This window comes from Trachemys scripta, chromosome 24 (assembly GCF_013100865.1).
Source record: "Trachemys scripta elegans isolate TJP31775 chromosome 24, CAS_Tse_1.0, whole genome shotgun sequence".
NCBI classification, from domain to species: Eukaryota; Metazoa; Chordata; order Testudines; family Emydidae; genus Trachemys; species Trachemys scripta.
This window is the reverse complement of record NC_048321.1, coordinates 4,502,505-4,530,504: the sequence shown is the minus strand read 5'-3', so window position 1 is coordinate 4,530,504 and position 28,000 is coordinate 4,502,505. Positions and strand designations below refer to the sequence as shown.

Here is a 28,000-nt window from a genome sequence, read left to right as displayed (position 1 = left end):
ACCCAAGATCCTGTTTCAACAAGTGACCCTGTCCAGAGAAGGAGAGGGGCGAAGGAGGAAGCTATTTAAAGAAAGCTGGGAAGTCTCCTCTCTCGACTGGTTTTTCCTTTCCTCCTCCTGCGTTCCTTCCATCCAGCCCCCGGCACCCCGGGCTGACGAAAATGGGGAAAGGGGTGAGTAGGATGTTTTGAGTGCGTTTTAAGGGGATCGTGCTGGGAATGGCTTGAATGGGACTGAAGACGACAGTGGTGCTGTGGTAGAAAAAGAAGCGGGTAAACAAACCTAAACTAAACGCCACATTCCCCGAAGGAGAAGTGGGTAAATTCCGGCTACCCGAGTCTGCCCTCAGCTACACGACTGGGGAACCAGGGACTGGAGAGCTTCAAAGTTTGAGACAGGAGTGAAGCAGCAACAAACGAGGGGGAACATGGGCATGTATCTTTCTGGGGCTAGTTTGTGCAGCTTGGAGGGCGAGCAGGGCCAGTGCTTAATATGTGCCGGGGCTGAGTGCCAGCACCTCTGGGCTTGGCTGTTCATAACCCCGGCACTTGTGGGCTTGGCAGTTTATAGCCCCAGCACCTCTCGGCCTGGCAGTTCAGAACCCGGCACCTGTGGGCTTGGCAGTTCAGAACCTGGCATCTCTGGGCTTGGCTGTTCATAACCCCGGCACTTCTGGGCTTGGCAGTTTATAGCCCCAGCACCTTTGGGCTTGGCAGTTTATAGCCCCAGCCCCTCTCGGCCTGGCAGTTCAGAACCCAGCACCTGTGGGCTTGGCAGTTCAGAGCCCCGGCACCTCTGGTCTTGGCAGTTTATAGCCCCGGCACCTCTGGGCCTGGCAGTTCAGAGCCCCGGCACCTCTGGGCCTAGAGTTCAGAACCTGGCACCTCTGGGCTTGGCAGTTCAAAGCCCCAGCACCTCTGGGCCTGGCAGTTCAGAACCTAGTACCTCTGGGCTTGCTGGATCAGTTATGAAAGTAAAAAAAAAATGGCTTGAGCCTTGGCACCTCTTTCATTACAACTTAAGCACTGGGCAGGGCCCCCCGCTGCGCCGGGCCTGGTCTCTCATTCCATAATTGCCGTTTCCAATCCACCCCCTCCCCTTCACTGCAGGGAAACATTTTTGCAACCAGGCGAACAATGCGACGGAGGGGACCGCTTACCAAACGGTGTGACCACTGGGTAAACAGCCACCTTGCCAGGGCTGGGTCAGACTCCAGGTGGGGGTGAAGGAGTTGGCCAGGGCATTGGCCCCGGGGGATTATTTGGAGCTGTAGGCTGCCTTCCAAAAGCAAGATCAGCTCAGCTGTCCTCATGCCACCGCCAGGATCAGAGAGCTGGCTTAGCCAGGAAGTTTGTTTGAATCAAGTGGGGTTCCCCCCTGGTGTTTTCAGCTCTTCGGGAACTTTTTGCAGCTGGCATTAAAAAATTCTGGTGCAAGCTGGCTCCACTCCACTGCCCCTTAAACCTCCTTGGCCTCCTGAACGCTGTCGAGACACGAGGGACATTTCGGAAAGAGCAATCCAGCCCAGCCGTCAACCCCCCCTTGCATTATCGGGGGTGGGCTTTGCAGCATTGTGGGGTAGTTTGGGGAGACGGAGGCATGTGCCCCAAATCACTTGAAACGCAGAACAGAATTCCTCCGACCTGCAACGTGGAACGCCTCGCTCTGCTTTGCTAATTAGTTCCCCAGAAGCTGAAATGCAGAGTGGGTTGATTTATGTATGTCTGTAGAATGGCCAGATCTGTAGGAAATGCCAGAGCCTAGGAACCTTTGTGGAGCTAGGGCTGGAGCATGAATTCATTAACTAGATTTATACACTGCTCCTAACACACAACTCACGGGAAACTGAAAGAGAACGTGGGGAACGGGCTATACAGCAAACAGTGTTTAGAAGAAGGATGATGAAGTGACAGTTTAGGAAGGCAGTGAGTAGACTAGGGAACTACCAGTCAGGACTCCCCGTTTCTAGTTCCAGTACTGGGAGGTGAATGGGGTCTAGTGATGAGAGCAGGGATTTGGTTGTCAGGACTCCTTGGTTCTGACTCCAGCTCTAGTAGAGAGTGGAGTCTAGTGGGTATAGCGGCACTGTCAGGACCCCCTGGGTTCTGTTCCCAATCCTGTCACTGACTTGTGGTGTGACCTTGAGCAAGCCACTTCAGTGTCACCAACTGGCTAATGCGTGTCTCCCTCTGATGGGTGGATCCAGGATTGATCAGTTGTGTATCCTAGACCCTATAGTGCTTGTAGAGATTCTCCTCAGGCTCAGATGGCAGGGGGGGCTGTGCCTTGGAAGGTGTGGGTTCCGTCCCTGCTGTACTTCTGAAGCCCCATAGCTGGGATGTTCCCAGATGATCACAGGTTTGTTAGAATTTTCATTCACCTTTGAAGTTCCCAAGTGGGAGGCACCATGGAGGGGCAAAGAGCTGTTCGCAGAAGGATTCTTTTAATAGTATTTTTACAGCCAAGCAATAATCTTATACAGAAGGGAGAATGAAAACCACATTGCCTGAAAAATAACTCTTCTCTTTAAACAGCTTCAGTGGGGAAAACAATTTCCTGTGCCCATAGAAAGCACTCAGAATGGGGGATAGCATGGAGACATGCCTAGGAAACATACAGGGCTAAGAGTGGTCACAACCCTACAATAAGTGCTGCCTCGAGGATAGAACCCGATCTGCGTGTGGGCGCATAGAACTGCCCGCATGGAGCTCCGCACAGGATCAGTAGCATTATTATCCGGGTCCTTTTGAAGAGGTTTGCCATGTGACGAGCTCTTGCTCTAATGATTAGGGATGGCTGAAAATTTTCTGTGGAAATTTATTTTCAGCGGGAAATCCGGTTTTCGACTCAATAAAACTTTTTGTGCAAAGGGTCGGCTTTCCCTGCATTTTCTGGGCCGTTCTTTGTTGGAAAAATGGAACACCTGAAAACCAAAATATTTTGGCCAAGAACGCACTAATTCCCCTTTTCTGAGCTCATTTTTCGTTATTTGAATTTCTGGTGCAAAAAAGTAATTTTTCCATGGAAAATGTAGATGGCTGGGGAAACCAAGCCACAGAGTCATGCAGGGACTTGCTTAAGTTCTCACTACAAGTCTGTCACAGAAGTGGGAACAGAACCCAGGAGTCCTGGTACAGTCCTGCTTTGTACCATGGGCATGGTGCAGGTGTATGTAACCTCCCCAAGCTGGGGCTTTACTGCTCCTCATCTGGCCCCCAGCGACTCCCTGTATAGGTCTCTGCCCCACCCAGTCACCTAGAAGAGGCAAGGCACAGCTGGGGCAGTGTGTGGGGGTCTAGGACCTGTAATATGCTTCCACGCCATTGGCCCCATGTAAATCCCAGCCTGGAGCTCTGGGTCCCCCTCTAGTGTTAGGGATCAGAACTGCAGCCCCAGGAGCATGGCTCCAGTAATGGCCCTGATCCTGTAGCTAGCGCACCCAGAGAGAGACTGGGGGTGTGTGGGGGACACAAAGAGCTCAGGATAGGGCCAGAGCATTGAACTCACCTGTGCCACTGACTACAGGCAGGGGCTCGTTCTGCCAGGTCTCCTCCTGCTGCTTGATGGTCCCTCTATCGGGCATCGTTTGGCACTTGGAGGTTGTGAGGATGGGGGGCAGAGAGCTGGGGAGAGGGCAGGGCGGATATTCCCAGAGATATACCAGATATACCATGTCATGGTAATCCAGCCTCTATGACTGAAAGATAGGAGGTCCCACCGGTACTAGCCCACCTTTGGGGGGGCTTTGCTGCCTCCAGTCCAGAGCCCCAAAGCAGGGCAAGGTCCGTGCTGGCTGCTTAGGGGGTGGTGCTGGCGATGGCAGGGGTAGCTGGCTGTAAGTGCCGGCTTTAAGCAATGTTTGCCTAACCGTTGTCATTAAAGATCCAAGTACTTATGGCAAGAGGCAGCGTGTTAACCCTGGGGCCTTGCCCACACACAGCTGGGCATGGGGTTCTGATCCGCTTGGCTGCTGCATCCCACCCCAGAAGGGGCTGCGTTTCGGCAGCTGGAGCAGCAGATCCTGGAAGATGCTTTGGGGTCTTTGCTGGGAGCAAGGGGTTGTCAAACAGAACAGAGAGCTCCTTAGCAAGCTCCTCGCCGCACGGCAAAGGATCCCAAAGCGCCATGGAAACCACAGGCAGGACGCTGGACTCATGAATCCTGGGACGTGCCAGGACTATTCAGCCCTTTATATGGAGCAGAAAGGAGGCTCTATTCTCCCTTCCCCATTCATGGCCTGAGAGACACTTTCTTCCTCGCTCTCTTTCTTCCTACAGGGGGCTTTTGGCTCAGACTCTCCTCCAGTCTCTGGAGACAGACATGACTTCCCTTGCAGGCCAGGGCCCTCGGGCATCCTTGCTGCCCTGATCCTAAACCCCAGGGAATCGTTCCCTAATTGGATCTGCCTCTCCAAGTCAAATAGGATCCAGTCAAACACGGCCCCGTCTGAGCTGCGAAACTGACCGAGTCGCCCTGGGGACCGGCTGTGTCCCAAGACCGTGCGATCCTGCCTGGACCGGCGGCACCAAACAGTCCTGTAACTGGGCTCCCGGGGTCCCCCGGCATGGGCGGAGCCAAAAAAGGCTGGAGATATGTTTGTAAAATGCAAAGGGGGCCAAGGTCGGGGTGATCGACTCTCATGCTGCAGGGTGGGGAGCTGCAGGGGTCAGGAAGGATCCCCCATTGCCTACGTGGCTGGGTGCAGGGGAGGAGGGTGTCGGGGAGGAAGGTCGTATCTCGGCAGCTGCAGAGGTCAGGGTACTGCACATATGAACCAATGGCCTGTTCAGATGTGGAAGAAGGTGGGTTACTGGATAGAGGGACCAGGGGGTCTGATCCAGAACAGGGGGCTGCTGGATTAGATGTGCCAGGGGGTGTGATCTGGAGTGGCAAATCCCAGACTCCTTTAAGAGGGTGCACTCCAGCCTCCTACCCCGTCTTCTTAAGGAGCCTGCTGACCCAGACCCAGGTTCACGGTGGGAGATGCCTGTGCGTACCCTAGCTTGGGGCAGGAGGGGCTGGGCTGGGGCTGCCTTTGAAATGGTTGGCTCTCGTTGCACTGCAGTAGATCCCCCTGGGCCTGCACCTGTCCCCCTCGCTCTCACTGTTACAGGCTGTTCCCCGGAGTGGAGCCGGAGGAGAGGGAGCCCGGCATGCTGGAACTGGAGCCAGCGCCCCCAGCCCCGGGGGAAAGGGTTCCGCTTCAATCGATACAGGGGAACGGGAGAGGCCCAGAGCCGGGGGCAGAAACCAGCGGGGCCTGTGAAGAAGGCACCCCCAAATCATAGCTGGGGCCGTGCAGAATGCCCACCGCAGTCGTGGCCAGGGGCAGGGAGACATGCTCTGGAAATGCACCATAACGATACATGGGAAGTTGCAGTTGGCAGGCTGGCCGCGTCCCGGGGACTCTCCCCAAATTGTGGCTGCTTTCAGGGTTCCTAACAGTTTCAATGCCTCCCTCCCTTCCCCCCATTGCTACTCCCCCCCCCCGTCGTAACGTGACCCTTTGCTCACAGCGGTTGTTCTTGGCACTGGGGGGAGTTTTCCATGACAGCAGAGAGCTGAGGTCCTCTTTATTTTCTGCCTTTGAATAAACGCTGCTTTCCCGGCTGCCTGGCCCCGCTCCCACAAGCTGCGTGCTCGAGTCCCCATCTTCGACCCCCACATCACCCGTGGGGGCCCCTGCCCCGCTGGGCTCCCGGATACCCCACCGGTGCGGGGAGGGCCAGGGGAATCATCCCAGGACGTGCCAGTCTCCTCTCAAGCAACCCCTACCCCTCCTCCTGGGGGCGCACAGTAACAAATCCCAGAGCCCCTCCGGAGCAGCCACCAGCCCAAAGCAGCAGGAACTAGGGAAATTCAATCTCTGCTTTGGCAGAGTGTCCCTGGGGTGGGTGAAGTCACTGGCATAGCATGCAGGGCACAGTGCTGTCTATGCCAGGGCAGCATTGGCAGGACAGCTAGAGGTCCCAGCTCCCCCCTTCCCCCATGTTGTTTGCTTAGCGCAGAGGGAACTTGGAAGATTTGGGACTTGAGTTCGGTTCCCAAACACCAGCTGTCTCCCTGAGCTCTCCAGGCCGCTGGGCTCACAAACCGGGGCAGGAAGCTCCCGAGAGCAGTAATCCTGATGTGATTCCCACCACTGCCTGTGACCGCTCTGCGTGGGAATGCTGGGATAGGAATAGCCTCTCTCCTGGCATTCTGGCCCTGGAGCTCCTGCGTGGAGCAAAAGCAGTCCGCCACCTGCAGACCGTGAGGACAGAGGCACTGGGAATGCCATCATCCACAGGGCCATGAGCTTTTGCCCATCCCTCGGAGGATCTCAAAGCACTTCGCACTCATGCGCGAGCTAAGCCTGACACCCCTGGGAGGGGAGTCAGGATCATCCCCACTTTGCAGAGGGGGAAACTGAGGCACAGAGCATGAAAGTGACTCGCAAGTCAGTGGCAGAGCTCAGAAGAGCATTTCCAGAGCATGTCTCCCTGCCCCTGGCCACGACCAGGACCCCATGGTGCTAGGTGCTGTACATTATTTATTAGGTGTATTACGGTAGTGTATTGGAGTCCCAGCCACAGACCGGACCCCATGGTGCTAGGCACTGTACATTATTTATTAGGTATTACGGTAGTGTGTCTTAGTCCCAGCCACAGACCAGGACCCGATGGTGCTAGGCACTGTACATTATTTATTAGGTGCATTACGGTAGCACCTCAGCACCCCACCCATGCACCGGGACCCATGGCACTAGGCACTGTACGAACACAGAACAAAGAGATAGTCCCTGCCCCAAACAGCTTCCAATCTAAGTGTAAGATGAGAGGCAATTGGTGCAGAGAGACCCACAGACGGAGCAGCCTGAGGAAACATCCATTCTCCTGTTCCTGGCTGTGGTCCCGCTTTTCTGATCTCTTGCATCCAGGCAGGGCAGGGGGGGTAGGGGGAACACGACTCCCCCTCTTCCACTTATGCGTCTCGTCTATGACCTGCCACAGCAAGTGCTGGGGGAGAAAAACCAGGAATCTCTCGGCTCTGCTGCCGGAGAAGCCGTTCCCTGGAGACCTGCCTAGGTTTTGTCTGAGGCCCAGAGCATCCAGGGGCAGGACACTTGGGCTGTCCTGAGCTGCCAGGTGGCCAGAGCTTGGTTCTCTTCTGCATTGGTTGCTCTGAAGTCCTGGCTGAGGACCTGGCACGGGGGGTAGGATGGGACGGACTCTGTCTGTACCGAGTTCATTCCCACTTGCCACCCAGCACCTTCTGCCAGGGGGACACTCTGACCCAGTTCTGGATCTACTAGGGGGTGGCCATGGGCCAGCCAGTCCTGGGCTCCCTGCCTGGTCGTGACCTTCGTGCTGCATGGCTGCCATGGGTTGGGGTGCTCCTCCTTCCTGCGTCTCTCTCCTCCCTGTGGGTTTGTGTGGCTTCTGGAGTCCCCTGCCCACTGAGGTAACACTACCCCTCTTTCTTCCCCCTTCCCCCCCCCGGCAGGTTGGGCGGGAGTATTCGCCAGCGGCAACCACCTCCGAGAATGGCGGTGGCAAGAAGAAGCAGAAGGAGAAAGAGTTGGACGAGCTGAAGAAGGAGGTGAACCTGGTAAGGATCCGCTCCACCCCATGGGCACTGCTGGGGGGGCCGGACTGCCAATACCTGGTGCAGGAGGGACCTTGACCTGTCCCCCCCCCCAAGGCAGGTCACCCCCCCCATGCTTATGGGACTGTGAGGTTGCTTCCCCCCATCCTTGCTAGATCTCGCTGGTCACCCCTGTGATCAGCACCTAGTGTCAGACACCAAGGCGATAGGAGACAGAAACTGCAGGTGGAAGGATGGATGGATGGATGTGCAGTGGCTGGCTGCTGGATAGATGGGTGGTACAGGTGGATGGGTGGACAGATTCTACACAATAAATAAGAAGCAAGAGGAAGACCAAGGACAGGGTAGGCCTGATACTCAATGGGGGGGGTGGGAAACAATAACTGGAAATGTAGAAATGGCAGAAGTGTTTAATGACTTTTTTGTTTTAGTTTTCACCAAAAAGGCTAGTAGTGATTGGACATCTAACATAGTGAATGCCAGTGAAAATGAGGTAGCATCAGAGGCTAAAATAGGGAAAGAACAAGTTAAAAATTCCTTAGACAAGTTAGATGTCTTCAAGTCACCAGGGCCTGATGAAATGCATCCTAGAATACTCAAGGAGCTGATTGAGGAGATATCTGAGCCATTAGCAATTATCAGTGAAAAGTCATGGAAGACGGGAGAGATTCTAGAGGACTGGAAAAGGGCAAACATAGTGCCAGTCTATAAAGAGGGGAATAAGGACAACTCGGGGAATCACAGACCAGTCAGTTTAACTTCAGTACCCGGAAAGATAATGGAGCAAATAATTAAGCAATCAATTTGCAAACACCTAGAAGACAATAAGGTGATAAGTAACAGTCAGCATGGATTTGTCAAAAACAAATTGTATCAAACCATCCTAACAGCTTTCTTTGACAGGGTAACATGCCTTGTGGTTATGGGGGTGTGACGAAGTGGGGGATTTTCTTGGTTAAGCAGTAGATGTGGTATATCTTGACTTTAAAAGCAGCAAAGAGTCGTGTGGCACCTTATAGACTTTGTCGGACTTTGTCGGATGAAGTGGGTATTCACCCACGAAAGCTCATGCTCCAATACGTCTGTCAGTCTATAAGGTGCCACAGGACTCTTTGCTGCTTTTATAGATCCGGACTAACACGGCTACCCCTCTGATATCTTGACTTTAGTAAGGCTTTTGATACTGTCTTGCATGACCTCCTCATAAACAAACTAGGGAAAATACAAGCTAGATGGAGCTACTATAAGGTTGGTGCATAACTGGTTGAAAAACCACCCCAGGAGGTCATGGGCAGCAGGCCCTGATGGGCCAGTGCTCTGCCGGATGGGCCCCTTTGGATCTGGTTCTGTTCCCAGGACATTCCAGTCTCTTGCTAGTCTGTGACCTTCCCCCACCTCTCCCCTGGCAGGACGATCACAGGCTGTCCCTGGATGAATTGGGCAGGAAATACCAGGTGGATCTGTCCAGGGTAAGTCAGGACATGTCAGTGTCTGTGGGTTGGTGCCCCTCCTCCACATTGCCCTCGCCCCACCACTTATCTCCCCCCCACCCTCCCTCCCCATCACCCGCCACTCCCCTCTTGCCCCCTCCCTACCATTCCCCCTTCCCTCTCATCCTCCCCTCCCCTCTCATCCCCCCACCCTATCGCCCCTCGCTCCCTGCTTTCCACTTCCCAGGCTGGGCTGCCATCCTGCTCCACACCACTGCCCGATGACAATTGCTGCAGCATCAGCTATTGCAGGTACCCTCCTGCTTCCCCCCCACACTACCATCTGACCTCAACCCCCTGCCAGATCTTGGGAGAATTTGCCCTCACCCCTCCCTGATTCCCAGGCTCCTGGGTGCAGGTTCTGTGCAGCGTCCGGGCCACTCCATTCACCTGGTGCTCAAAATACAGGGAAGGGTCCCCCCAGAAGCCCCAGTGGGGGAGGGATTCCCCACCCAAAAGCCCCAACGGCCCCCTGGGGAAGATGAAGCCCCTTCCCCTGCAGCGTGGGTGGTTTGGCAGGGTGAGGGAGGGGCTTCCCTCAGGGACCCCCCCAAGCCTGGTTGCACTGGGCAGTGGGGGATTCAGGAGAACTGGACCCCCAGGGCTCTGTGATGTGTGTGTGTGTGAGGGAGCCGTGGGCAGCCGCTGAGTGCACTGGGTCTGGTGCGGGAGGGGCCAACAGTGTGAAATGCCAGAGATACGGGAGCTCCTCCAGCCTTTAGGTGCTTCGAACCCTGGTAGCACGTAACTGGCTTTTTCTCTCTGTCCCTTCCTCCTGCCCTCCTGTTTTGTCGTTCTCTGGGTTCTGTGTCGCTCCTTCGCTCCCCTGCCATCCCTCCGACCCCCCTCTGCCTGGGCAGGGTCTGACCAACACCCGCGCAGCCGAGATCCTGGCACAGGACGGCCCCAACGCCCTCACGCCCCCCCCGACCACCCCGGAGTGGGTCAAGTTCTGCCGCCAGCTCTTCGGGGGCTTCTCCATCCTGCTGTGGATTGGCGCCATCCTCTGCTTCCTGGCCTACAGCATCCAGGCCGTGATGGAGGATGAGCCGGCCAACGACAATGTGAGCCACATGACCCGGAGCAGATCAGACATGGGGCGGGGGGAACCAAGTCATTCTGGCCTGCGTCCCAGGGCTGGGTTCAGCTGGATTCTCCACTCCACACCTGGAGTTTCTGGGTGTTGAACAAACCTCTAAATGGAACCTCACTGAAACTCTCCTGCTTCCGTCCTTCCCCTAAAGAGAAATTAGGGGGGGGGGAAATTCAGGGGGGACCCTCTGGTCTGAACTTGAGGGGAGCTTGGTCTTATCCAAGGGGTGTGACCTGGTTTTGCATGGCAGGGCCATAGAGTCTCATCCCAGCCTCCCAGAGATTTGTGAGAATCCGGCCTGGGCGCAGGCTCCAGGGGTCTCATCCGTTCGGTCAGCTCTGGGCTTTGATTCACCAAACTCAACCCAGACCAAGTGAGCAGCATCTCCTGGCCAAGGCAGGCAGAGCCGGGGCTGAACTGGTCCCACCTGGACACTTCCAGCATTGGGGGATGGGTGAGGAACGGTTCACTTTCTCCCTGCACTGAAGGCAGGTTCCAAAATAACTCAGCCCTGCTTCCTAAATAATAGCTGTAGTAACAGGAGCGGGGCAGGATGTCCCACCCTGAGGCTGGTCTCGCCCGGGAGACCTGCAAGTGCTGCAGGGAGCGAGGAGGGGGCTCAGGAGGGGGTGCTCTCCCTTCACTGTCAGTGTTGGCCCCACCGCTCCAGTGCGGTGCTAGGGGGCACTATGCCCAGTAGGGTGCGCTCTCCCTGTGGAGCCAGGGGTGAGACACCAGCCCAAGTCCCAACTACTTGTGATCGATAAGGAACCAACTTTTCATCCCAGTCGGGGTGTTAGTCCCTGGGCCCCGGCCCAACTCCATCTCCAGTAATTACCTACTTCTTCTCACAGGGTCAGATATTTGTCACTTCCTGTCCTAAACTGCTGGGCAGCATCACTATGCGTCTGTTAAGCAGCTGCCATGTCCCACCCCAGGGGTGGCTGCATTGCGGCAGTGGGTGAAGGAATCCCCTATGTCTGAACAGTCTCCTCCTCTCCCCAGCTGTACCTGGGCGTAGTGTTAGCTGCTGTGGTCATAGTCACCGGCTGCTTCTCCTACTACCAGGAGGCCAAGAGCTCCAAGATTATGGATTCCTTCAAAAACATGGTACCACAGGTAGGAGCTCCCCTCTCTCATCCTTTGCACCCTGCTGGCACCACGTGGCACGGGAAGGAGCACCAACGAAGGGAGGAGACTGACCATCTGAATAAAGGCAGCTCAGGCTGGAAGGATCATGGCCAAGCTACAAAACATTGATTGCAACAAACCCACAGCTACCGAGGAGTGCCCACTTCATGGGGGATAGAACCTGGGTCTTCCAGTGCCTAAGGCCCAGCCTCCTGAGCTAGAGGAGGATCCTCACTGACTCCTAGCAATATAGGGCCTATGTCACACAGACAAGCAGTTCTGATTCCATCCAGTAGAGGGAAGAATTTTCCCCTCTGAGCCTCCCTTTTGATCCTAAATCTCCTTGACAGGAGAGACAGACCCAAGCAGCACAAGTGGAATCTGGGTTGGGGACACCTGTAAAGGCTTGGGGCAGGGTCTGGGATTTTGGTCCATTTGGAAAACGTGGGTCCAAGTCCAGTTTCAGGGTGTTAAGATCTTGGCTGGTCCCTTGCGGCGGGTAACCCAGCCAGTGTGGTTCCAGAGCTCCCTCTAGTGGCGGCCGGGCCACAAATAGGAGTTGATGAGCCCGCGACAGCCATGGGGAAATGGCCTTTTAGCTCAGTAGCAGCTGTCTTTAGTCCCAGAGTTCCCAGATTCCAGGGGCATGGGCATGGCATTGCAAGAGCTGCTGTTGCAGAAATATCCCAGGCCCATCTCTGAGCAAAGGGAGAAGAGAACACAGAGCTGGAGGCTCTCCAGGGATCCCCGAGCCCGTCAGGGGGATCCCCCTCCTCCCTGAGCTGGCAGCGCAGCCACAGGGCCATTTCTGAGTTTGGACGCAACCGTGCTTAGCTTTTGGTTTTGTCCCAACCTCTGAGGCCTCCGTGCTTCCTCCTTCCAGCCAGTCGCTGAAACGCTGCATTGATGGGCTGGGATCCCACTCTCCCGCTGATAGAGTCACCCCACTGAAGTGGAGAGAGATCAGAATCAGGCCTGTGCCATGCCTTGCCTGGCCGGCGGCAGGAGAGCCCACGGGGCAGGCATTGGGTGGTGGGGACAGAGAAGCAGCTGCAGTGATGGGTGGGCAGCACTTCCCTCTGCTGGCTGGACGAGGGGGCACAGCTGTGACCCCCACCCACTGTGAGAGTCCAGAACTCCACTGGGAATTTCACCCGAGCCCAGCAGCAGGCCAAGCCCTGGAAAAGGGTGGGAGTGGGCTCAGGATATGCAAAGTAAACCACATGCACTTGCAGCTTTGCTCACAGCGTCCACTGGCAGGGTCGTTCTGCAGGGCTCCCCACCCAGGGCTGGGACCCATCGGATCAGATGGGGGTCAGCGGTGCACAGTAGGCTGGGGCGTTACAGGGGGCTCCAGGGGTGCGGGAGCCGGGCGCAGTGCTCTTGCCTTTACCTCTCCTTCTGGTTGCGTTGGGCAGCAAGCCCTGGTGATCCGAGAGGGCGAGAAGATCCAGATCAACGCCGAGAATGTGGTGGTGGGAGACCTGGTGGAGGTGAAGGGGGGAGACCGGGTCCCTGCTGATCTGCGCATCATCTCCTCCCACGGCTGCAAGGTGAGGATGGCGGGGCTGTGTCCCGGGCTGGCGTGGGGGCTCCATAGGCTAGAGGAGGGGGAGGCATGGCCACTATAGGGCAGCCAGTGCGGACTGACTGGACAGATGGACCCTGCTTTGTCGATCTTACACGAAAAGGCTTATGAGGTCTTGCTGCTCTCGTGGCCCTATGAGATTTACCCACAGGGCCATATAGGGGGATATTGGTGCCTTCCTTCTTGGCGGCCCACCCCTTGGACTCTGTAGGGATCCCCATGCTGGGGGGCATGTAGGCGGGCCCTGGCTCCTGTCCGATCCCCACGGGCAGCAGGCTGTGTCAGGACAGCCTGGGGGGAGGTCGCAGGGTCTCAGCCCGGCCGAATCTCCAGGTCCCATGTGAACCCTGGGCTCCCCTGCAGGGATGGGGTGAAAGTGGAAGCCGGGCTGTCCCGGTATGCCTGGCTGCAGCATCCCTGTGTCCCCCACTGCCAGCCCAAACCCTGGAGCCCTCGGAAACCCCCCAGCCCTCTCTGTCTGTCTGTTCCTCCCGTCTTGGTCTCTCTTGGGCCCCGAGGCCCCTGACCGGCCTCCCGTTGCCTCGGCAGGTAGATAACTCCTCCCTGACGGGCGAGTCGGAGCCGCAGACCCGCTCCCCCGAGTTCACCCACGAGAACCCCCTGGAGACCCGCAACATCTGCTTCTTCTCCACCAACTGTGTGGAAGGTGAAGGGGGGAGGGGGCTGCCGGGCCACTCAATTTACGGCCCGTCCCTGGATCTGCAGGGCTGTCCCACGCGCCCCCCCCGGCACTTAGCCTGGGGTGGTTATGGAGCCCTGAAATCCGTATGTGCGTGTGTGGGGGGTGATGAGGAGTCGGGGGGGGGGGACTGAGCAAAGGGGAGTTGAAATGGCCAGACTGGGGGGAAATGAGAAGGGTTATTACCCCCAGGGCAGCCTAACCCCAGAATTGCAGAGACAGTGCCAGTGAGGGTGCCCGGGCAGGCGACCGGGCCGTGATGCCAGGACGGTCTGGCCCTGGCACACAGACTGCTGTGCTGAGAGACGGGCCAGAGGGAATGCTGTGCTGAACGGAGAGCCCTGGAGGCTGGGGGGGCCCCATTGCTCAGAGAAGGGCCTAACCCCAGAGACAAGCCAGGCCTCAACCCCCGCCAGGCCCATCCCCTACCCAATGGGTGGCACGCGCTTGCCTGCTAACAGTGAGGGGCCTTGTCCAGTCCTGATGCTGCCAATAAGGGGCCAGCCTGGTGGGATGGGCTGAGACCCCCCACAAGCTCATTGCACAGAATAGCCACCAGGTAGGGGAGGGACAAAGGCAAGACAAGCAGTGCACGGTGGAGTTGCTACATTGTTGGGGTCCCTCAATCCATCCTTTACCGGAGCTGCTCCTGAGCCCCCTCCCAGCCCCGGACCGCTCACCCCAGTTCTAGTCTTCCCCACAGAAGTACTTGAAATACCTGTTTCCCCTCCCCCACCACCACACTAGGCACTGCCCGGGGCATCGTCATCTCAACTGGGGACCGCACAGTGATGGGCCGCATCGCCTCGCTGGCTTCGGGGCTGGAGGTGGGCCGCACCCCCATCGCCATGGAGATCGAGCACTTCATCCAGCTCATCACCGGGGTGGCCGTCTTCCTGGGCCTCTCCTTCTTCATCCTCTCCCTCATCCTCGGCTACACCTGGCTGGAGGCCGTCATCTTCCTCATCGGCATCATCGTCGCCAATGTCCCGGAGGGGCTCCTGGCAACCGTCACGGTAACAGGTTCCGCTCCTGCACTGCCCAAGGGCGGGGCTGGGTGTCTGGCCAGGCCCCCTGGCTCAGCCAGCGCAGGGCGGTCTGACCACACTGGCAGTGCCAGGTGCAAATCCTGCCCCCCCCCCCCATGCCTGCTCTGACCCCCGCCCCTCCGGCCCGCAGGTGTGTCTGACCCTCACCGCCAAGCGCATGGCGCGCAAGAACTGCCTGGTGAAGAACCTGGAGGCGGTGGAGACGCTGGGCTCCACCTCCACCATCTGCTCCGACAAGACGGGCACCCTGACCCAGAACCGCATGACGGTCGCCCACATGTGGTTCGACAACCAGATCCACGAGGCTGACACCACCGAGGACCAGTCCGGTGAGAGGTTGTCGCTGCTACCTGCCGCCTGCTCCCCCCACCCGCGCTGCCTGTGCCCCCCGCCATCTGTGCCATCACCACTCCACCACCCCCTTGCCCTTCACCAATGCCATCACCACCCTAGCGTCCCTGCCCACACCCCCGCCACTTACACTCCTCCCCAACACCACTGTGTCCTGCCTGCCACTACCACCACCGCCTGCAACCCTGGGACTGCCACCACCGCCCGCACCCCTGCCACTATCACCACCACCTAAGTCTAAGTTTACGCCAGCACTGTCGTTGGTAAAACTTTTGTCAGTCAGGGTGTGAAAAAACCACACCACTGACCGATGTAAGTTTCACTGACAAAAGCACCGGTGTGGATAGCCATAGCTACTGCTGCTGTTTGCGGGTGGTTAAATTATGCAGGCAGGAGTGCTCTCTCCCATCGGCACAGAGCGGCTACATGGGAGACCTGACAGTGGTGCAGCTGTAAGGTGTGTAGTGTAGACATAGCTTTAGCCTGCCCTGTGAGCAAACTGTCTTTTTCCACACACTGGGTAACAATGCGGCATATAGGGGAGACTGAGGCACAAACAGGACTCATATAAATACTACAAAATATTCCCACTTTGTCACACTCCCCCACTGCGTGTGCCCTCACCCCCCATCCCTACCTATGCCCCATGCCAACTCCACCTGTGCTCTCACATACCACCCGCCATTGTGTGCCGTCACCCCCCATCTCTACCCATGCCCCCCCCACCACCACCGCTTTCACCCCCCACAACTGTCCCTCTCACCCGTGCCCTCACCCCTGTCATCAACACCCATGTGCCATGGCCACCTGTACCCTACACCCATGCCCCCTGTGCCTCCCGCCACCCCATCTGTGCCCCCTGACACCACCTCCACTCTACCCGCACCATCTAGCCACCCCTAACTCATCATCTTGTGCATCTCCCCGCCCCAGCCATCCTTGCCTCCCCCCACCTGCGTCTGTCTAACCCCTGGTGCTGCTTCAGGGCAGGGCTGAGGTGGGGGTACAGGGGGGAACCTGTGGCACTGCAGGGTCAGCTGTGCTGAGTCCCAGAGTGTGCCCTGGGCAGAGGGTAGCATGGCAGTGCCTGCAGGGTGGATGTGGCAAGCCTCACACGCAGCACCCGTGTTCTACATTCCTCTCCCGAATTCCTGGCTCTTCTTTCCCTTGTTTGCCTCTGTCTCGGTGTGATCCCATGGGACCTGACTTTGGGAGGCTCTGGTTTGGAGACCTGGGCACCTCCCAAAAGGCTCTGCTGGATTAGAGATTGTAGGATAGATCCTGGCTACTCCATCCAGGCCTCTCCTGGCAGGGGGTGCTGTAGCTGGCGGGGCAGGAGCACTGGCTGTGCGGGGAGTTCCTGGCTACTCCAGTCCCAGCCTCTGCCAGCAGGAGGTGCTGTGGGGGGGCAGGGCAGTAGTACTGGCTTGGGGGGAGTTCTGGCTGCTCTAGTCCCAGCCTCGGCCAGCAGGGGGCGCTGTACATGACACTGCTGCAGCCAGGCAGTGGGGCTCGGCTCGCTGCTCCAGTCCTATGGTCGGGGGCTGGATGGGGTCATGTGGCTGACTGGTGTGTCTCCTGCCAGGTGCAACCTTCGATAAGCGCTCGCCCACCTGGGCGGCCCTGGCCCGCATCGCCGGCCTGTGCAATCGAGCCGTCTTCAAGCCAGGCCAAGAGAACGTCTCCATCTCCAAGGCAAGTTGGGTTCCTGGACCCCACCCCTCGCTCCCGGGCTCCTTGCACGGCTCCCCCAAGCGAGATGGGCCCCAGCGCTGAGCGCACCAGACTCTCCAGGAGATATGGGCTCTGCAGGTCTCCCCTTGTCTCCCCCATCCTTCACGCTGCTCTGATCCCTGCCTGGGGCACCACGTGAGATCGAGGAGGGGGCCGTGAGGAGCTGCACTGAGATGGGATCTTGGCTTCCCACAGCCAGATGGGCTCAGACTGCCCAGGGGGCTTGGACGGCCCCCATTGTCTGCCACGCTGCCAGAGCTCTGTCCGGCCCGGACCCCCCACCGGGGAGCTGGCCTCAGAGCACACGGACCTGTGCAGCTCCCCCTTGGCCGCAGGGCCAGCCTGGGGAGAGAGCAGCGCATGGGAGCGTGCTTTCCTAGGGCCGGATCCCAGAGCCAGGGGCTGTTCAGTCTGACCCATAGCACGTGGCTGGGTTGTTCCCTGCCTTGGCAGGATTGTCAGCCTCAGAGCAATGGCCAGGGAGCCCCATAGCCCGTCCGCCAGCCCCGCCAGACCAGAGCAATTCCCAGCGAGCCCCATGGCCCATCCGCCAGATCAGAGCAATGCCCAGCGAGCCCCAAGGCCCGTCCGCCTGCTGCTCCAGATCAGAGCAATGCCCAGCGAGCCGATAACCCCTTCTCTGCCTCAGTAGGACAGAGCTGTGGCCTGTGTCTCCCCATGTCCCTGACTCTGCCACCCAGCATCAGAGCCATGAAGCCAGCTAGTCCTTTATCCCCCGGCCGTGTTGGATCAGACCCATGTAGATCAGTGTCCCTGGCTCCTGGATCAGAGCACTGGGCCCACAGGTTTCCTGCAGTGTCCAGGACCCCATATTTTAGATCAGATGTCCCCAAACTTTGTTATAGTGGGGTACATGCTACACCTCCCCTACCATTGACCATTGCCACACAGTCGCACCCCCGTCCCATTGGCCATCACCCAGCCATACCTCCCCTCCCATTGGCCATCACCCAGCCACACCTCCCCTCCCATTGGCCCGGGACCCACTACCCCGGCCATGGCTCCCCTGCCTCACATTGACCATGGCCCCACCTTGCCTCCTGACCCATTGGCCATAGCCTCGCCCTGTCTCTGCAGCCACTGGCCACAGCCATACCTCCCCTCCCATTGGCCAGTGCCCCTACCTTATACCATCGATTGGCCACACCATGCCTCCCCTCCCATTGGCCATGGCCCCACCCAACCTCCTCACACATTGGCCGTAGCCTTGCCCCACTTCCACATCCATTGGCCTCTGCCATGCCTCCTATTCTATTGGGCATGGCCTCACCCTGCCTCCCCTCCTATTGGCCATGACCCCAGCCACACCTTCCCTCCTATTGGCCAGGGCTCCACTACCACACCCCATCCATGGGCTATGGTCATGACTGCCCTCCCATTGGCTGTGACCCCAGCTGCACTTCTCATCCCTTCACCCCACCAGTCTGCTCAGCAGTGCTCCCTCTGGGCTGCCCTTGCCCCACACTGACGGCCCCTCTCCCCTCGGCAGCGCGACACAGCGGGCGACGCCTCCGAGTCGGCCCTGCTCAAGTGCATCCAGCTCTCCTGCGGCTCGGTCAAGAAGATGCGGGACAAGAACCCCAAAGTGACAGAGATTCCCTTCAACTCCACCAACAAGTACCAGGTGGGCTGGGGCTGGGGCCGGGGCTGGAGCATGGGCCCGGGGCTCAGAGGGGCACAAGCTGGGTTGATATGGGCACAGATCAGGAACAGACGTGGGGCTGGGGGGGTCAGTGTGTGACGGGGAGGGAATCGGGCTGTGGCTTGGAGATGGCATTGGGGATAAGTGTGGGAATGCAATGGGTCTACGGGAAAGTTGTGCCCCTTGGGGGGCAGCCATGCAGTGGGATGCTGGCCGCTCGGCTCCCAGCTGCCCCACAGCATCCTCAGCCCCCAGCTGCTCAGTGGGGCGCTGGCCACTTGGATCTCAGCCCCCCAGCAGCCACAGTCCCCAGCTGAGCCGGCTGATCTTGGCTGTTGCCAATATTCATTCAGCAGATTCAATCCCCATGGATAATAGTTGGGCATAGACAGGACGCTGCGCTCTGGCCAGCGACCAGCTCCCAGCCGCAGCCTGCTGCGCCCCCAGACACAGGGCCGGGAGGAGCTGGAGGGAGCCAGGGAGCCCCAGGCCTGCTCAGGCTGCGTGTGCAGGGAGAGCGGCCCAGGGCAGAGGGCGGGGAGGAGAGGCACTGGGATGGGATGGGGAGGAGAGCAGGTGAGTTGGGGGCAAAAGGATGGGAGGGCCTAGAGAGACAGAGGAAAAGGTCCTGGGGCGGCCATTGGGGGAGCGGCAGGCGACTCGGGGTGCAGCGCTGGAGGGAGGCGAGCCCTGTCCTCCCGGCGTGGCTCCCCCTAGCCGGCTCCCCGTTGTGTTCCAGCTCTCCATCCACGAGCGTGAGGACAATCCCGAGGGCTACTTGCTGGTGATGAAGGGCGCGCCGGAGCGCATCCTTGACCGCTGCTCCACCATCCTGGCGCAGGGCCAGGAGCTGCCCCTGGATGAGGAGATGAGAGACGCCTTCCAGAACGCCTACCTCGAGCTGGGCGGGCTTGGGGAGCGAGTGCTGGGTGAGGGCACCCGGGCAATGGGGGGGAAGGGCCGAGAGGACACATGGGCGGAGACTATGAACGAGCGAACACCGTGTGTGTGTGTGTGCGCGCGCGCGCGCGCGCATGGGGGATTGTGAGCACCAACAGGGCAGGGATGATTGTGCTCGGTGGGGGGTGGTCTGGCCGCGGCTCACCTTGGCACTCTCGGCTCTCCCAGGCTTCTGCCACCTCAACCTGCCCCAAGACAAGTTTCCCCGGGGGTTCAAGTTTGACGCGGACGAGATCAACTTCCCCACCACCGGCCTGTGCTTCGTGGGGCTCATGTCCATGATCGACCCGCCCCGGGCGGCTGTGCCGGATGCGGTGGGCAAGTGCCGGAGTGCAGGGATTAAGGTAAGGCCATTAGGCAGAGATCTCACTGCCCAGTCAGGCGAGCCCATACTCCAGGCTGGGGGCAGAGCGTAGGTGGGGCCGTGCGGACACTCAGCTCTGCTCGCTGCCTCGCTGGATACAAAGCCAGGGACCCTGTGCGAAACCCAGCAGGCATGATGCCTTGGCCCAGACACTGTGTTGTCAGGAGCAGAACCCAGGAGTCCTGGCTCCTACTTTAACCACTAGATCACACTGCCTGCTGCATCTAGGAGTCCTGACTCCCAGCCACCCTGCTCTAACCACTCCTCCCAGTGCTGGCTTAAACCACTAGACCTCTCTCCCCGCTATGTTTAGGAGTCCTGACTTCCAGCCACCATCCCCAGTCTAAAAACTAGACCTCGCTTCTCTCCCAGAGCTGGGAACAGAACCCAGGAGTCCTGGCTCCCAGCTGCCCTGCTCTAACCACTAGTCCCTACTCCTCCCAGAGCCAGGAACAGAATCCAGGAGTCCTGGCTCCCAGCTCCATTGCCAGGGCACTGGACCCTGCCCATCAGTGTCCATGCCCTGACTGCTGCCTGGCTCCACCCCCAGGTGATCATGGTGACCGGCGACCACCCCATCACCGCCAAGGCCATCGCCAAGGGCGTGGGCATCATCTCCGAGGGCAACGAGACAGTGGAGGACATCGCGGCCCGGCTCAACATCCCCGTTACCCAGGTCAACCCCAGGTAGGCCGGCTCTGGCTCCCAGGGCCCCCTGGCCAGGCTGTGGGGAGCTGGCCAGCCCTGACGCTGCTCTCGCTCCACAGGGAAGCCAAGGCCTGTGTGGTGCACGGCTCTGACCTCAAGGACATGACTCCGGAGCAGCTGGACGAGATCCTCAAGAACCACACGGAGATTGTCTTTGCCCGCACCTCCCCCCAGCAGAAGCTCATCATCGTGGAGGGCTGCCAAAGGCAGGTGAGAACCTGCGCCCTGTGGGGGATCCCTGCCCTGAGCACCCAGCCTGCCCCCTGCTGGCCAGCCTGACCCACACACCTGCCCCTAACTGCCCCACTAGGGAGGCCTAGGCCAGTGCCTTCCAGGCTGCACGCCCCCAGGGACGGCTGTCAGCCTGGGTCGCTCTGAACGTCTGGCTGTGAGAGGTCCCTGCCCTTCCGAAACCTGCCGCCCTGCCCTGCTTCTAATAGCGCCGGGCACTGTGGGTTAGTGACCACCAGGGGAATTGCCATGGCTACCACAGCACTCATGTGTCCATGGGTTGAGCCACACCCAACTGGCGCGAAGGCTCAGTGCCATCCGGGCAGCTCCACTCTCCTCCAGACGGCCGCCGTGCAGTCCAGCTCCTGACCGGCGAGCTCAGAGCCAGGCTCACTGGGGCCATCCCTTCCCCTTGCGCAGAGCCCCAAGGACATAAAAAGGGGAGTAATTGTTCTAGCCACTAGACCCCACCCCACTCCCAAAGCTGGGGATAGAACCCAGGAGTCCTGCCTCCCAACCGCCCTGCTCTAACCACTAAACTCCACTCCCCATCCAAGCCAGGACTATAACCCAGGAGCCCTGGCTCTCAGCTCCCCACTGCTGTAACCTCTAGACCCCACTCCCCATCCGGAGTAAGAAATAGAACCCAGGAGTCCTGTTCCCTCTAGCCTTTCTTTCACTCCCAATCTATGTAGCCCCCTGTGTCTCAAGGACTCAGTCACCAGCCCCATCTCTTGGGGGGGGGGAGGGGAGGCAGGAGCCTCCCCCCCTGCCCAGCCCCAAGCCCTGCGATGTGTGGCAGGGACCGGGTGACAGTCCGAGGGTGAATGCAGTGACCTGTGCCATGTTTGGCCCAAACATCAGTGCTATCCGGGCAGGAGGGACCTGGTCAGGATTGGGGGTGTACGTCCCCTCCAGCCCCACTGCGCCCCCACAGCACGATTGTGCAGTGGAGCCAGTGCCCCTTCTTTAGTCACCCCCACAGCGCCCTCCCCTTGGGGGTCTCCCACCCTGCCCAGCCCCCAGCTGGAGGGCTGGCACTGCCCCCTCCGAGGGCTGATCCTGCCTCTCTCTCCTTAGGGGGCCATTGTGGCCGTGACAGGGGATGGCGTGAACGACTCGCCCGCCCTGAAGAAGGCCGACATCGGCATCGCCATGGGCATCGCCGGCTCCGACGTCTCCAAGCAGGCGGCCGACATGATCTTGCTGGACGACAACTTCGCCTCCATCGTGACGGGGGTGGAAGAAGGTGGGTGCCTGGGCTGGTGTGGGGGCGGAGAGACAGGCAGTGCCCTCCCTCCCTGCATCCCTCTCCCTGCTCCCTCAAACCCAGCCAATTTGTGACCCGGACATCAGCCAAGCACCAGGCAGGTACCAGGATCCAGGGCACCCAAGGACGTGGGCCTGGCACTGGCTCGCCCAGCCCAGCCCCCCCCCCAGATCAGCCCCCTGCTGCCTTGCCGTGGGGCAGTCCTCCAACCACAGAGCCCTGATGGGTTCCCAAAGCTCCCCGAGCTGGCTGCAGCAAGCCGTGTGCCGGCCCGCGCCGGAGTAGACTGGTGCTGCTGGGCTTGGAGCCTGGCCCGGTGCCACTGTCTCTGGGCCCGGCTGGCACCCGGCAGCCTGAGAGTGGAGGAAGCTGATGTTGCCGCTGCCCTGATTGTGCCAGGCCTTGCCAAAGGCAGCAACACGGCCTTCCCTGCCACCCCCCCCCGATCCACCCCCCAGTGCCGCCTTCGTCCTCTGCCCACCTCCCCTCTGCCCCGCTACTCTCCTTCTCCCTGTGCTTTCTCCTGCCAGGCCGCCTGATCTTCGATAACCTCAAGAAATCCATCGCCTACACACTGACCAGCAACATCCCTGAGATCACCCCCTTCCTGCTCTTCATCATCATCAATATCCCGCTGCCCCTGGGCACCGTCACCATCCTCTGCATCGACCTGGGCACCGACATGGTGGGGGAAGGGAGCAGGGGTGTGATGGGAGGGGGGGGAGGGGTGAATGAGAGCGGGGTGGGGGAGGAGAACAGTGCCCCGGGGCAGAGGGTGGCAATAACAGGAGTTGCTGCACCTCTGCCCTTAGCCTTGGCCACAGCTGCTCCTTGAGGATGCCCCTTCTCTTGCCCATGGCTCGGGGCACTGAGTCCCTCAAGGGCACCAGGGAGAACTAGGTGCAGCCGGCTGCCAGGTCCGCTGGGGACCCAAGGGGCCGGGTCAGGGGATTGGGCCCTGCAGGCAGCGAGGCCAACGGCTCCTCCTCCTCCTGGCACAGGGATGGAAGTAGTGAGGATTCAAGCCTGGCTTGGTTTGCGTGGCGTGGTGGGCTTTGCCCTCCCTGGGCTCCGGCCAGCCCCGCTCCCTGCGTCCCAGGCCCCAGCCCTGGGCTGCTGTGGCGGGAAGAGAGTGGTTTGAGCTGGTAGCACCAATCCCAGACTGGCTGCACTACGGTTTGTGCTCAGTGTCAACATGGCATGAAAGTCCCCCAGCACAGCCCTCACCCCCACTATTGGGCTGCAGCATGCTGGTGCCACATGGCCACGTAGGGCCTGGCTCTGCTGGGCAAAATCATTCCCCTCCCCCCATGTCTCAGACTGTCTCAATGGGGGCAACCCAAGCTGAATAACCCATACACTAGATGGATGGGGGGGGGGATGGGCAAGTCAGTCAATGGGCGGAGGGAGGGAGGGAAAGGCAGGTCAGTGGATGGAGGGGAGGGATGGACAGGCAGGTCAGTGGCGGAGGGAGGGAGGGAAAGGCAGGTCAGTGGATGGAGAGAGGGATGGATAGGCTGGTCAGTGGGAAGGGGAGGGAGGGATGGACAAGCGGGTCAGTGGGAGGGGGAAGAAGGGATGGACTGGCAAGTCAGTGGGTGGATGGAGAGAGGGATGGATGGAAAGACAGGTCAGTGGGGTGGGAGGGATGGACAGGCAGGTCAGTGGAGGGAGTGGGGAGGGATGGACAAGCAGGTCAGTGGGGGTTGGAGGGAAGGACAGACACGTCAGTGGAGGCTGGAGGGAAGGACAGGCAGATCAGTGGGGGTTGGAGGGAAGGACAGGCAGATCAGTGGGGGTTGGAGGGAAGGACAGGCTAGTCAGTGGATAGATGGAAGAGGGGTTGGAGGGATGGACAGGCAGGTCAGTGCGGGGTTGGAGGGATGGACAGGCAGATCAGTGGGGGCTGGAGGGATGGACATGCAGGTCAGTGGGGGTTGGAGGGATGGACAGGCAGGTCAGTGGATAGATGGAAGGAGGGAGGGAGGGATGGACAGACTGGTCAGTGAGGGTTGGAGGGATGGAGACCCTGCAGACCCCAAGCAGGGAGAGCGGAGGTGGGGTGGGTGCCAGAGGACAAGGGGGTTGCAGTAAGCCCAGGAGAACGGAGGCTGACTCTCGGGCGACCTTTCCAAGTCACACAGTCTCTGGGGCCATGGACTCATTTCCTCCCTGGGCGCATCGTTATGGGCAGTTCACACCGGGCTGGAGATGCCCTCGCTGTGGCACCAGACAATCCCACCCAGGGGATGCGCCCACTGAGGGTTCTCCGTCCCCAGAGAGCTGGAGCCTGGAACCTGACAAGGAGCTTAGCCTGGATCTGAGCCCTGAGTCCCTCCCTCGAGATGCCACGGGAGGAAGGGGTTTCCTATCTCTGTTGAGTAGGAGTCCCTGGACCCCAGCCCCATTCACGACCGGCCCCTCGTGCCCCACCAGGTCCCCGCTATCTCCCTGGCCTACGAAGCCGCAGAAAGCGACATCATGAAGAGGCAGCCGCGGAACCCCAAGACGGACAAGCTGGTGAATGAGCGACTCATCAGCATGGCCTACGGGCAGATCGGTGAGTGGGGCTGTGGGCACTGTCTGCTCAACCTGCGGCTGCAGCCCTGGACTGAGACCCCCAGCCTAGGGGCTGCAGGAAGTCATGCTGGTGGTTCAATAGAGGGTGCCCTCCCCCGAGTTAGTGCTGAACCTGGTATCCCAGCGTGGCAGCAGGGGGCGCTGTGCTGCGGGGAGCACAGGCGGTTAGCACTGACCAGTACCCCAGCGTGGCAGCAGGGGGCGCTGTGCTGCGGGAAGCAGAGGCGGTTAGCACTGACCAGTACCCCAGCGTGGCAGCAGGGGGCGCTGTGCAGCGGGGAGCAGAGGCGGTTAGCACTGACCAGTACCCCAGCGTGGCAGCAGGGGACGCTGTGCTGCAGGGAGCAGAGGCGGTTAGCACTGACCAGTACCCCAGCGTGGCAGCAGGGGGCGCTGTGCTGCTGGAGGTGGCACCATCCAGGTGAGACACACAGCTCTGCTGGGGTAACGGTCTGCAGCACAGGAGGCTCCTGGGGGCGAGGGCCTTGTCCTTGCAGCCAACCCAGCCTGCGCAGGGCTCTGGCCCGTCAGCTGAGCCACGCCCAGCTTGGGAGGGAGCCGGCATGCAGCTCCAATGGGCTGTGCCACGTGGCCGGGGTGCTGGGCGGGTCCGTGGAGAGCCATGGCTCCTTTGCAGTTTGGGCTGGTACTGGACAACCAGGAAGGAAGGAGCATTTATGGGTCTCTGCTCCTCTCTCTGTCTGTGGCCGTTCCCCCCTACCCTGCCATCCCCCCCAGGTATGATCCAGGCCCTGGGCGGGTTTTTCACCTACTTTGTGATCTTGGCGGAGAACGGGTTCCTGCCGTCCACCCTGCTGGGCATCCGCCTGGACTGGGACGACCGCTCCAAAAACGACCTGGAGGACAGCTACGGGCAGGAGTGGGTGAGTGCGGAGCCGGGGACGGGGGGCAGGCGGGGCCCCACTTCTCCCGCGTCAGCATTCGCAGAGCTCCCATCAGCCCCCCTTGCAGCTGGGGGACAGGGGACTGACTAAGGGGCCCGGAGCCAGCTGCCCTCCCTTTGTGCCCAGTGTCCCATCCCTGTCCCCGCAGACCTACGAGCAGCGCAAGGTGGTGGAGTTCACGTGCCACACGGCCTTCTTCGCCAGCATCGTGGTGGTGCAGTGGGCCGACCTCATCATCTGCAAGACCCGGAGGAACTCCGTCTTCCAGCAGGGCATGAAGTGAGTCCCACCCCACCCACCCCCAGTCCTGCACCCTCCTGCTCACACAGGACCTGCGGGACTTCTGTGGTGACAGGGGAGGGGAGGTTTGGCCATACCACAGGGTGGTGGGCTCAGCAGGGGACGCTGGGCCCAGTGCCCCAGAGGGAGCTGTGCTGCAGGAAGTGGAATGAGAGGCTCAGCGGTGGGGGCTGTCCCCGCCAAGCCAGTGCTGATGCCAGTGCCCCGGGGCAGTGCTGAGGGGTGCTGTGCTGCAGGGTGTGGGGTGGGAAGCTCAGGAAGGGGGGCTCTCCCGTCTGAGCCAGTGCTGGGCCCAGTGCCCCAAGCGGAGGTGTGTTGCAGAGAGTGGAGTGGGGGGCTCAGTAGGAGGCTCCCTGCTTGCAGGCAGTGCTGGCCCCAGCGTGGCACTAGGGGGCGCTGTGCTGCTGGCCGGTCCATCACTCAGATGAGCCATAAACCAGCAGTTCTGCTCGCGCCTCCTGGGTGGGCAAATTCCAGATCCCAGCTGGCTTTGCACAGCCCCCTTCAGCAGACACCGAACCACCCCCGACCCAACCCCTGACCCAAAGCCCTCTGTCCCTAGGACTCCTCGCACCTCCCTGTGGGCTGCCGCAGGCTGGGGCCAGGGCTCGGGGGAGGGGGGGCTCAGGTTGCTGTGTTGTGTTCTTCTCCCCTCCAGGAACAAAATTCTGATTTTCGGTCTCCTCGAAGAGACGGCCTTGGCCGCCTTCCTGTCCTACTGCCCCGGCATGGGGGTGGCACTGCGGATGTACCCGCTCAAGTGAGTGACACGCGGCCATGGGGCAGAGCCCTGAAGGGCACAGACAGCAGGGAGCTGCTGTCCCCCTCGCATGCCTCGGCCTGGCTCCCTTTCCCCAGCACGGGCACCGAGTGGCGCAATCCAGCCTCCACCCCCAAAGGGTCTCCCCAGCAGCACGGTCCCCAATGCTCCTCCCCGCGCTTCAGAGTCCCCCCAGCTGCGCAGTCCCTAGCGCTCCCCCCTGGAAGGGTCCCCCCCAGCAGCACGGTCCCTAGCGCTCCCCCTGACAGGGTCCCCCCGGCAGCACAGTCCCTAGGGCTCCCCCCCGCAGAATCCCCCCATGGCACAGCCCCTAACGCTCCCCCTGCCCCCCACAGGGTCACTTGGTGGTTCTGCGCCTTCCCGTACAGCCTGCTGATCTTTGTGTACGATGAAGTGCGGAAGCTGATCCTGCGGCGCTATCCTGGTGGTGAGCTCCTGCCTGCCATGGGCCCCCTTCCCTCTCGTCCCCCCCCGCCTCCCCCCGCAGTGCCACACGCTCCCACCCACCCCCTGCCCCCACTCCCACTCTGCCACAGGGCTCCCCAGCTCCCTCTATCCCTACTGCCCTGGGCCAGGGTTCGACCTGGTGCCTGGGAGGGGAAGGCAACAGGCCCTGCTGCCCTGGGGTTGGATCGGGGCCCATGAGCTGCCCGCTGGCAGAGACGCTCGGCTCTGGAGGGCGGCTGTGCTGAGCAGGGAATGGACGTCATGTCTCCCCCTAGCCCAGGCCCGTGTCTGACCACTGTACCTCTCACCCTGCCCTGGCACCGCCACCCCCAAGCCAGGCACACCACCTGGAGCCGGGGGCTCCATCTCTGCCTGCTCCCCCGTTTGCTGGCACTGACGAGCTTCTCTCCCTTCCTTCCCCAGGCTGGGTGGAGAAGGAGACGTATTACTGAGCTGGGCCAGCCAGGCGGCTCCTCTCTCCACGTCGCTGCTCCGCCGAGGCCGCCTGGCACCACCGCAAACCTTAGAGCAGAATGGGGGGGGAGGGGACATCAGCAGCACACGCTGCCCTGTGTAGATCTAACGCGTAGGCACTAACCCTGCCGGGACAAGGGGACGAGACCCCGGATCCCTGCCCTGGTAGCTAGGCGGGGCGGTAGGCAGAGCAGGCTTGACCCCAATTGGCCCCTGCTGATTTCCATGTGGGGAGGGGGGCTGGCTTGATGACACAGAGACCCTGGACGGGCCTATGGGGGAGAGAGGGCAGCCAAGCTCTGGTGGGTCCCAGCCGGGCTCTGTGGAGCCAGCAGCCCTTGGCCAGAGAAAGAGGGAGTAAGTGTGTGTGTGGGGCACCCTAGGGCCCCTGGTGTGAGGATGAAAGGCACCCCCAGGTAGAGTGACCACCCGTCCCGAATCAGGCAGGACAGTCCCGAAATGCAGAGTTCAAGCCCCGGTCCGGGACTGAGGTAGACCTTAGCCCCCCATTGCCACAAGGCCCCACCCCTGCTCCTCCTCTCCCCTCCAAGGTCTCGCCCCCTGGCCAGAATGGAAGCTGGAGCTGGACCATAA

The 28,000-nt window shown here is 60.3% G+C and overlaps 1 protein-coding gene across 1 annotated transcript; it reads left to right on the top strand.

The window, feature by feature from the left end:
- Positions 1–27,989, top strand: LOC117869615 (sodium/potassium-transporting ATPase subunit alpha-2). The gene is made up of 23 exons (XM_034756590.1): positions 1–173; positions 7,486–7,590; positions 8,997–9,056; positions 9,938–10,141; positions 11,176–11,289; positions 12,720–12,854; positions 13,439–13,556; positions 14,337–14,605; positions 14,769–14,967; positions 16,575–16,684; positions 18,234–18,368; positions 19,126–19,315; positions 19,515–19,690; positions 20,261–20,397; positions 20,478–20,628; positions 21,730–21,898; positions 22,450–22,604; positions 24,356–24,479; positions 25,238–25,383; positions 25,553–25,683; positions 26,363–26,464; positions 26,821–26,912; positions 27,356–27,989. Exons 1-23 carry the CDS (start codon positions 162–164, stop codon positions 27,382–27,384), a joined length of 3,063 nt encoding a protein of 1,020 aa, XP_034612481.1. The 5' UTR covers positions 1–161; the 3' UTR covers positions 27,385–27,989.
- The last annotated feature ends 11 nt before the right edge of the window (positions 27,990–28,000 follow it).

Excerpts from the sequence above, each read along its gene's own strand:
- LOC117869615 (XM_034756590.1), top strand. Across the intron at positions 11,290-12,719 it reads TCAAAAACATGGTACCACAG|CAAGCCCTGGTGATCCGAGA; the intron begins GTAGGAGCTCCC and ends TGCGTTGGGCAG. Across the intron at positions 14,968-16,574 it reads CACCACCGAGGACCAGTCCG|GTGCAACCTTCGATAAGCGC; the intron begins GTGAGAGGTTGT and ends GTCTCCTGCCAG.